Raw genomic sequence first — 11,462 nt, 5'->3', positions numbered from 1 at the left:
CTAGCTTTTTCTAACAAACTGACCCCATATACTCCGCATCATGCAGTGTAACAAAGCAGAAGATCACCACGTTTCACCAAGAAAGAGGTGCCACTGAGAAGACAAATAAATGTAGGAGGCACTGAAGAAACGACTCTTTCGATAAAAGAAACGCACACTTTTAGGTTGATGTTCCTTGAACATCATCAGAACAAAATGTTCAGGGCATTATTCTTTATTTCAACTCTGAAAATATCTCAAGCCCTGCCTGCCCCCATTTTCAAGGGACATAGAACACAAACCCGGTTTTAGTTTTGACATACAAAGTCCCAAACAATTTAGGTGCAAGCTATCTGAGGGAGAACTTTCCTCCATACTGACCTACCCAATCACCGAGGTTTTCCAGTGAGGCCTTCCTGGTTGCCTTACTACCTTGAGAGAACTGTTTGGTGGTAATGCAGTAGAGGGCCTTTTCGGTAGTGGTGCCCTTGTCAGAATGGCCACTCCATTGAGTTAAGGCAGGCACCAACTTGGATCACATTTCAGCGTCTGCTAAAAAATAAATAATATATTCCCTCAGGCCTTTGATGGATATTAATGCCAGTTTAACCTAATAATATATCTGCTTTGGCCTAATGTTGGCTGCTTTGTTTTTTTCAGTAAATAAATGTTGTAATATTACTGACTTTTTTGTACATCACCATATCCTCCAACATTTCTCCGATGAACACAGGGGCGTCCCATTCCATAAGGATAATTTTAATGACTGCTCCAGTCATGTGATCAGTCATGTGCTTTGGCCAGTTTTACTTTTGGTGACTCTGATACTTTGCCCCTCCAGGGAGGTACACGGAACCATCACAGAGATATATCAGAAAAACGTTTATATTTTGATATACCGGCAAACCTGCTTTTGCTACCAATGCACACTTGTCAGGGAGGCCAAGCCCAAGCCCAACTCACAGGTGGGAGAATCTGGGAAAGATACGTGTGCAAATACATTTGTCATATGTGTACATGTACACATAAAGCATTTGATCAGGATACCCTTTGAAAACAGAATTGTGTGAAATAGTTCTCAGCATCTATCATCTCTCAGTTCAACAGGCAATTATAATAATAATGATAATGATAATAAATAATAATTTTATTATTTATACCCCGCCCATCTGGCTGGGTTTCCCCAGCCACTCTGCGCAGCTTACAGCTCATAAAAATGCTGAAACATTAGACATTAAAATTTTCCCAAATTTTCCCATTTAGGGCTTTAAAAGTCACTTTGGAGTCGCTCACTTCTTAGCCATGATGGCTGGTCTATTAAAACAAATGGGGCACTGCAATCTTAAGTCTGCCCTCACACAGTCCCTGCTTCTCTACCTTCTTACTTACATCCAGTCCAGGGGGGTAGTACTGGCTCTCAGTTGCCTCCTTAATCTGTCGTTGCCCTTGTACAACCAGGATGGGAACCAAACTAAAACTGGTTTAGCTCTGTCCTTGGCTCCTACACTTGGCCACCCCACCTTCTCCCATTGCTCAACATGCAATTATTTGGTTCCCAGGCCTGCCATAGACAGGGATACGGCACATGGCACAGCAGAACCAGAACATTATTGTTCCCATCAGGCTGATCTATACTTAGACAAGCAGTACTCAGTGAAACAGATGCCCTTCTAAGTCACGGAAGAAAAAGCAATGGGTTCAGGGACCTCTGCACAATTTGTAGTCAATGCTATTTGGGAGTGCCTATATACAGTTCTGTTTAACAGCTGTGATATGCTTCTTGGCAGTGAAGCGAATGCTTGTAACATTATTAAGTACTAGAGCAGATGTTAAGGCATGGTTCTTAAGCTGCATGTCAGTGCCATGTTGAAAGATGCATGAAATGGGTTTATTTTATTGTGAGCACCCCAGAGGTTGATAAGACCTCTCTTAACAGAGAACAGCTGGACCGACTGCTTGCAAACATAGCTTCACTTTGCCTCTTCTTCCACTTAAAAGCAAACAGCAAAAAAAAAAAAAAAAAAAAAAATCATCTCCCCACAAATATTTAAGTCTCAATTCAAACAACTGCTCAATTCAAACAACATGTATTATCGCTGGGAGTTTTTTCTGAGACAATCCATCAGCATTTACAGCAAACATGATGCACTGGTAAATTTCAATATTATTTATTAAAAAGGCATTTTTATTATAAATACATTTTAAATGTAGCAGTAAAATACATTTTTGTGTTACCATTAATCTTTAAAAATAAAGAGTGCACCAAGACAATCATTACACTTGAAGATACTGTAAGACCCAGTCCTCCACGCAGTTTACAAGGAATCGCAAAAAAACAAAACAAAACAAAACTTGGTGAAACCATTTCAAAAGCACCTTCTGGATTTACCAGTCTTGACCACTGGTGGACAGTTAATGCAATTTGTGTTCTGAAAGGTTTAGAACATTATTGGTGCTTTGCAACTCTTCTGAGCTACGTCTGAGGTTTCTGCTAATACTAGATAGTACTAACTTTTTAATATAAGGCCATTTTCTTTGCTAAAGTAAGCCACGTTGAGTATCATTTGCAACACAACCACCTCAGTTATTTCACCGTGGGTATTTATCTTGCCTCTCAGAGAATGGGATTAAATTGGAGATAATCTGTATTCAAAAGAAATCGCTTTTCTAACTCCGTTTTACTAACAGACCCACATTAAAGGGGAATTTATCCACAGAACCACAATGGCATCCCAGTTACAGAGCCTCAGGTACACCATTCTCTCATTAAAATCAACGGGGTTTAAATTGGCATAATCGTACATTGTGGCCGCACACAAAAATCCTCTCATTAGCTTGTCCTAAATACCTGACCGTAACAGCAGTAGTGAACCTATAGGCGTCCAGATGTTGCTGAATGGCAACTACCATCACCCCTGCGCACTGGTCATGCTGGCTGGGGCTGACAGAGGTTGGAGCCCAACCACATCTGGAGGAACTCAGGTTCCCCACGTCAGGGCTACCTTAACAGTTTGTGGGTGGCAGCATTTTGCCAGTGGAAGCAAATGAAGAGGGTAATGAGCAGCAGCTCTTGTCGTCTCGGGCGTATTATGAGGGCAAGAATGGAGCCAGGGACCCAAATGGAGAGACTCCGGATTGCAGGGCCACTACCGTGTGAATGGCATGCAGATTAGCTAGGGCTAGGTAAGAAATACAAGGGCAATGGCGTATTTCTCTCGAGAAATGCACAGGAGACCCAACCAAAAGGTAGCTTCTTCCACACAGAGGGTTTTTAGTTAGCTGTGCTGATATAGAACAAAAACAAGTAGGGTTTGCATGTGTTGCATAGTCCAATCTAGAGACTGTTGCACACACACACAAAACCTGAGCTAGCTGGTATCTTTCATGGTAGCTTCCCTCCCATTTCCATGTCATGACAGAATTGCAGACACATGCACCTCGCAGAGGTGCTCCAGGAGTTTTGAGAGATGCTTGTGCCAACATCTGCATCCAACATTTCCAGCAGGGTGAAGATATGTGCTCCCAGACGTTCCATTTCACCCTACAATCACCTGTAGCAATGGGTGGTGAGCTCAAACCTGGTGAGGAATGTATGGCAGTACCCATTACGTGGTGCTTCCATATAGAACATATACATGTCCTGCTCCAACCACTATATGCCCCTTTGAAGCCATAATCATGGTCAAGTGCATAGGCTGTACTGGCTAAATCCTTCAGCAGCCATCAGGTGATCACCTTAAAGCCTGCCGGTTGCTTAAACTGGGCTGTTGTCTTGCAAATGAGCCTCCCGGTTACTTCTTTACTTAATTCTCAAATGGCTTTTATACGATGACTGCATTTACTAAAGGCAAAAGTGACTGGCCTAACCATGAGGCAATGTATTTGCTTCCAAAAACAAGGTGGTTTCCCCCCACCCCCTCAGCCTCCCATCTCCATCTCTATACGCTATTAAACATTACCTCAGTTTTAGCTAACGCTGGCCTTGAAGGTAGAACTTTTTTGTTTTTAGTGTGTAGATTAAAGAGGGTTTATTATTTAATACCGGGTTTAAAAGCCCAGAGTGCACTATAGGAAAACAAAGAATTTACTTATTAGACTTGAGCAGGGCATCTGGCAGTGACATACTGCAGAGGAGGGCATGGCGGTGGGGGGAAAGGTATCTAGAAAAATATATAATAAAACAATAGGTTGAAAGAGATTTATGATGACGTCATGTGGTGTTACACTGCAGTGTATCAGAGCATGAGCAAAACAAAACAAAAAAAGAAAAAGAAAAATGGACGTATGAGCAACTCCACATCTCAGACTAATGGCTGCTGTCAAAATCAATGTCAATAGCTAAGTAGGTAGTATGCATACTGCAAGAAAAAAGAGGGTAAATATCTGCAGCAAAGACTAATAAAATATAAGTGGAAGGATATTCAATCTTACATTAGGAGAGAAATACAATGCCCACTCCGAGAAGATGGCCTGCCTAAATAGGTACATTTCTACTGATATGGATGGGACAGGAAGCAGATTCAGAATTCACCATGAGTTGACTCCAATGAAATTGCCTGTGCAACAGGGCTTTTTCTTTTTCTCTCATTCTTTCTCTATTCCCCCATCCCCACCCTCCAAACTGTTCTGGGTGCTCCCTCAACCCTCCAGAGCAGTTCTGTGAGAGGGGATAAAATAAGTCCTGTTTTGCAGGTGGAAAGTCCTATTTTAATAGGACAACTTCACTGGATACAATCTTCACCACACATACTTTATCCTTCACATTTAATTTAAAGCTGAATCCTAATAGAAACCATTTTGCATTATCTTGGAGCAGCAAGACAAGCAGCTCCACTTAAAACTGCAGTGCAATGCCAGTAAACCTTATTTTTCACCACGTAATCATATACACAAACACACCTTTTAAGGGATACACTACTAGATTCAGAACTGTTAGCACAAATCCTCACAAATCCACATTTTAAGCTACTTTTGGGGTCTTCATGACAAGGAAACTTGAGTACAAAATGCTTGGGCTGCAAGTCTACAAACAAGACAGATGTTCCCAAATGCAACTTGTCTAATTCATATTTGTCTAGTAAACGTTGCAATTTGATAAGGATCAGATTTTGATCAAATAGAAGAAGCCACATCAGCTCTGTCCTCATAGCATTGGGGGGGGGGGGGATTAAGATTTGAGGCTCTGGTGCAGTAACTCAGTCTGGTAGTGTTGAGCATAACATGAGCTGGAAGACAGGCAGACAGAAGAGTCATAGGTAGGGGTGTTTGAACACTGATAATTTTCCTGGAGGAATTCGGGAAGATGAACAGATTGTGTAAACAAATGCTAAAGGTGAAGGAGGCAGGAATATTTGGGTGTTATAACCATTAAATATTAGAATGGAAAACTCCAGCTATAACTTTGGAAGTTTGGATTTCTTCCAGAGGAAGGTTTGGACAAGTATAACAAACAAAACCTCAATTTTTTCTTTCTTTTATCATTGGCTCTCACAGGACCTCTTCTCACACAAATCCACTTATTTAGCAAAGATAATGATGCGAGAAGTGGGTCTTTTGCTAAATTTGGGGTGTCCATCAGGAAGAACAGGAGACCTATGGTGGACATTTAATACAGAGATCACCAGTCACTCAGGCAGATCCTGCACTGGGGTTCTCAGTGACAAATATGATGCAGTAGCATATGACGATTGGGGCAGGATCAGGTTGATTAATATAGAGTAGGTGGCAGAATCAGGGTAGTTGGCTGATCAGATGAACCAAGGGAAAATTATAATAACTACGTAGTAAAATGGCTTCTGGGCATGGAAGAAGAAATAAAATAGAGATTGGGGATCTAGGATTTATCCAATACCATAATGCAATTAAATGAAACTGATAAGTTAAATTGCCGTAACATCAGGAACCCTTCAAGGTGCTTCCTGAAAAATGAATTCTCCAGTAAGAAGAAAAATACTTACTTTACCTAATGTATCAAATATAATGTTGACCAGCAGCTTTTCCTTTTAAATATTACCAAGCGTAAGTGGGTTACATTTGTAGTTCCACTAATGTATTCTAAAATTCTCTTTAAGTGCAGCAATATATGGCATGCTCCTATTAAAATAAAAGATGCTCGTTCCCATGACACTAGTATATTTTGTTTCTGAAAATGTGAAACGAAATAATGGTGGAAAGCACTATTCCTAGTGGGGGGGCAGGGGGAGAAGGGACTATGAAAATTATATAAGCTTTTATGTACTTAGGTACAGACCTAAGTACACAAGAGCTGTAAACTGTAAAAACACCAGGATCGTTAGAAATTTTATTTCATAGTCATTGACAACATGTATGCCTTTACTAATGGCCTACTCCTGACAAAAGACTGGCAATTCCATGAGAACTAAAACCAGTGAGAATGCTTTTAAGCAGAATTTGTCCAGTGGTAAAACTAAACACCAGCAATCTGAGTATATCAGAGCACTGGAACGGTCTGGAGCTTTCCTACCTTTGCAAAGCCAGTTCTATTTTCAAAATTGCTATAGCTCTGAATCTCTGGAGAAAACTGTATTTAACAACTCAGAAACATCAGTCTCACCAAGGTCCCCGTATATGCCAAGTCTGACCGAAATCCACAATCTGTATAAAAAAAAAAAAATCTGATGTGGAGTAAATGGATTTATTTTGTAGCTTCTTACTCATTTTAATCTCTGGAGTCTGAAAAGATAAAATATCAGTCTTCCAAACGTAGGCATACGCTTCCGACAAATGTTTAACAACAATAAGGCTGGGGTGGGGGGTGAAATAAAAGAAAGAAAGAAAAAAGAAAGCATGTTTTTAGAAAGTTGCTGTGATGAAAATACCAGTGTATGACAGTTTAAAAATGAGGCCATCTGATGTCAACAATCGTTCCTCAACTAACTCACAGATTGAAGTAAACAAACAAGCAAAATTTATTAGTTTAATATTTCAGGTAAGGTGAACAGAATAATAAAACTCTATATAAATGTGTGATTTTGAAACCCCTGAAGATATAGTGCTGACTTGAGTGAATGCATTTGAGCTCTAACTAACCTGCTATCAGGGGTAGGCATCTTGGGACCACCACATGTTCTGGAATACAACTCCCATCAGCCCCACCTCGTATGGCCAAAGATGATGGATTCAGTTCAAAACATCTGGAGTGCATCAGGTTGCCTATCCCTGGTTTTGTACGTATCACCAACAACTCTTTATTGTGTCCACATTAAGTGGGATAAAAAGACAACATTCCTGCCTTGGGTTATGAGTGGGTAAATGTCAGTGCCTTCAATAGAATTTGCCATGAGTAACCAGGGGCAGGATTGGAACTCAGAACTTTAGGAGGTGACATCAGATATAGCGTCATTTATTTCAAAGGGGCTAACCCTGGTTTATACCAACTGAGATACTATCATTATCAATCTAATTTCATTAGGGCCATTGTCTGCAGTACTCAGCAGACCAAAAATACTAATGATAATGATGAAAGCTCTGTTTAAGATGCAGAGAACTTAGCCTCTGGAACTTCCTGATACTGTATGCTCAAACTGTGAAGCAAAATTGAGGAGGGACATTCTCCTTCACTTTTTTGTTTGCTTCTATACCGTTAAGAAATACAAGTTACATAGCCATGCAGCTTTTATCCTGCATTTCTGAACCACGAACCCGGTAACCATTCAGATATTGCAATGCATTAACTCAGTATGCAGTTCTCTTATAGAAAGACTCTTTGGTGAAATCCCGACTTACCTGAAATCAGTAAGAAAGGTGATATTGATTTCAAGCCAAGCTGAGATTTCACCACAACGGTTTACAAAAAAAACCAAAACCCAACAGGGACAAATGGATTGTAACAAGAGCAAATATCAGATTGAATACAGCAGCAAGTACAGTAGCTCAGCAAAAAGGCTCCGGGTTAATCCCAATGTTTTCAAAGCTGTGGGGAGCTGTGCCACCTCAAAGAGAAACACACTTTTAAAAATGATACTATTGAAAATATTACTCTCGCGTCTCACAATGGGAAATTAAAATAAATTAAAATATTGATAAAAATTAACGTCCCCGATCAGAGAGATCTTTTCAAGTGTAAAGGAGGAAAAGGGCCTCTGTAGAAGCTATAAAAGATACATCCCTTACTTAAAAAGTATGAACAGTGTACAAGACCACAACCTGAAAGGTAAACATTACCCTAAAATGTTTTTTTTCTCCAAAATTTTGTTACATATTGCTGTATAATTCTTTATAGATTTCACTTTCAATATATAGTGGTAAAAGACCAAGATTGTGGAAAACCTCAGCAGAACATACAAAGATAAAAACAACCATATGGATTCACAAGTCCTCCCCCTCCCCCCCCCTCACAACTTGACTCCCCAAAATTTTGGATTAATTTGGATACAGCTTTGACAAACATAAAAATCTTCTTTAATGATGTTCCTCAAACAAAACAGTTAGCAAAATATCTGAAGATCCGTCGTATAATGTCACATTTAATGTAAACATCAAATAATGTACCAAAAGGTTTTACTGAGGTGGGGGCAAGGAGAAATAAAAACTTAAAGCGGCACAATTCTTTATACCACTAGAGAAGCCAAGAGTAGGAGAAACCAGATTACAAGCATTTACACATGCATAGTTGGGAGGGGGACCCAAATATTTTACTAAATTCACTCAATTTTTTTTAATAGTTATTATACTACGAAGCACCCAACATAGCAAAAAAAAAATTGTTTTTAATTTCATGATTCTTTTTTTAAAAAAATCTATCAAATTAATCTTTCCAACAAGCTAAATTTAGCAGCCTGTCCAAAAATAAAATGTGCAGGATTTTTTTTGATTTTTATTTTTTTTTAATCGACCACTGCTTTACTCTGAAAAGTTAAAAACAGTGGTGTGCGGGTCTGCAAAGGTCTTCACTTTATCCTACAGTCAAAGGAGATTACTATACCACATCATACAGGTTCTAAAACTATAAAAGTTTTAGAATGCAGCATCCTTTCACAGAAAGTTGATAAAACTGAAAGTAATTATAAGATGCTGCACCTTTATTTAAAAAAAAAATAAACAATTTAAGCAGACATAACATACATTTGTACATTAACTGGCCATTTCTGGTACAGAAACCCAGCATAGTATGCTAAATGTTATTGAATAAATGTAAATGCTACTTACAATTCTTTTTTAAATACAATTTAGACAACTTCTTTTTTAAAAAATTATATATATATTTTTAAGTTGCACAGTTAACTTTTCAGCTGCTAGCTTTAATGCAACACATATATAATGTTACATTATTTTTTTTCATTTTTTTTAAGTGTGTATTTTTCTAGGGAAAATTTTTCAAACTTCTGACCCACATGGGGGGGGGGCAAGGGGGGAGAGAGAACGGAATATAATTTAAAAAGGTTAGCTTCAAGTCTAGCAGCAAAGCAATTAAACCAAGATATATTTACTAATATAAACAAAGAGAAATGGTGGCAACTGCATAGGAAGCCCCAACTATCTTAAGTCTACTGACACAAATAGAAATCAAAATGTTCTCTACAAAAATATTCTGATTATTTAAAATAGGAGTAAAAGCCATTGCTACCTGATGAACTACCTAGACTAAGTTCCTGAAACAAAGACAAAGGATCACTATTCTTTTTTGCCTGCTCAGGGGGCGCTTTGGGCTTTGGGGGCGCCCTCAGAGCACTTGCGTAAGACATGGCCGGCTTGTTCGCACCAGAGCTGGGCTGGCTGTTGCTGTTGGATTCCACGATCTGCTTGTTGGGCATGAGGGGAGGGAACTGGCCAAGATGCTGGAGCATATTGTAATTAAAAGAATTGGACAGCTGGATGTTCTCAACTTTCATCGGTTCCTCGGGCGGCTTGGCGGTCTTTGAAGGAACTGGAAACAGAAAGCAAAGAAAAGAAGAAGGTAGCCCCTTTAACCTCTCATAAGACTTTTGTGCAAAAAAGAAACAATGCAATCTGGATTTGAGGATTGAAGATGTCTGTTTATAGAAAACAGATATGTAGGGTGTTATATTGGAATAGACAAAGTGAATAATGTTTTTATACAATAACAATAATAATAATTTATTATTTATACCCCACCCATCTGGCTGGGTTTCTCAGACACTCTGGGCGGCTTTCAACAGAATGTTAAAATACAAAAGTCTATTAAACATTAAAAGCTTCCCTAAACAGGGCTGTCTTCAGATGTCTTCTAAAAGTCTGGTGTTGTTCTCTTTGACATCTGGTGGGAGGGCGTTCCACAGGGCAGGCACCAAAAAGGCCCTCTGCCTGGTTCCCTGTAACTTGGCTTCTTGCAGTGAGGGAACCGCCAGAAGGCCCTCGGCGCTGGACCTCACTGTCTGGGTAGAACGATGGGGGTGGAGACGCTCCTTCAGGTATACTGGACCGAGGCCGTTTAGGGCTTTAAAGGTCAGCACCAACACTTTGAATTGTGCTCGGAAATGTACTGGGAGCCAGTGTAGGTCTTTCAAGACCGGTGTTATGTGGTCTCGGTGGCCGCTCCCAGTCACCAGTCTAGCTGCCGCATTCTGGATTAGTTGTAGTTTCCAGGTCACCTTCAAAGGTAGCCCCACATAGAGCGCATTGCAGTAGTCCAAGCAGGAGATAACCAGAGCACGCACCACTCTGGTGAGACAGTCCACAGGCAGGTAGAGTCTCAGCCTGCATACCAGATGGAGCTGGTAGACAGCTGCCCTGGACACAGAATAGACCTGCGCCTCCATGGACAGCTGTGAGTCCAGAATGACTCCTAGGCTGCACACCTGGTCCTTCAGGGGCACAGTTACCGCATTCAGGACCAGGGAGTCCTCCACACCTGCCCGCCTTCTGTCCCCCAAAAACAGACAGAGGAAGGATTGGATGTTTCTGAATCTTATTTTCTATCTTTCTCTTTATGCACACATGCGCTCCTGCTTCCACTCCTCCTTTGCGGACAAGGTGAATACGCTGAAAGCTTCTGTTCAGTTTTAAACAAACAGCAGTTTCCAGTAACATCTGAATATGGGAAACTGTTGCTTGTCCAAACAACAGTTAGGTTGCAAACCAGGGTATTAAACCATGGTTTGATTGAACCGACGAGTCAACTGAAGGGGAGACCGCACGAGCCCAAAGTTTGTGCCTGCTTATCTTTTTAATGCTAACCCATGTTTTGGTATTAGGTCTAACCCAGGCCTGAATTGTGTGCATCACTGCCTTATTTCTGTACTGGAATGCACAATATTTAATCCACTTCAGTAAGCAGCAAATTATCTTACAAAAGAGCGAATGACAGGATACCATATTTGTAATACGAAATTGGTCCCAAAGATAAAACATCTGTAAGTTTTCAATGCAGAGAAAAAGTTGATGCATTTTATTCTGAGAATATACTTTGCTAGCCAGAAATAGTACAGCAACTTCTTAATGAGTTGGCTTAATAAAATGATTATTATTTCAGGAGAGGGCCTTCTCGGTAGTCGCACCTGCCT

The 11,462-nt window shown here is 40.1% G+C and overlaps 1 protein-coding gene across 6 annotated transcripts in view; it reads right to left on the bottom strand.

Moving 5' to 3' along the window:
- Positions 1–2,131: 2,131 nt before the first annotated feature.
- HELZ (helicase with zinc finger) overlaps positions 2,132–11,462 on the bottom strand; it is a 122,662-nt gene continuing 113,331 nt past the window's right edge. For all 6 annotated transcript variants that reach the window (XM_083489786.1, XM_083489784.1, XM_083489789.1 and 3 more), the window contains one exon: positions 2,132–9,865. In XM_083489786.1, the coding sequence (XP_083345912.1) occupies positions 9,534–9,865 (332 nt within the window). In that variant the 3' untranslated portion in view covers positions 2,132–9,533. The remainder of the gene's footprint in view (positions 9,866–11,462) is intronic.

This window comes from Podarcis liolepis (assembly GCF_965112155.1).
Source record: "Podarcis liolepis genome assembly, chromosome: 2".
NCBI lineage: Eukaryota > Metazoa > Chordata > Lepidosauria > Squamata > Lacertidae > Podarcis > Podarcis liolepis.
The sequence above is the reverse complement of the archived record's forward strand: the minus strand, read 5'-3'. Positions and strand labels throughout refer to the sequence as shown.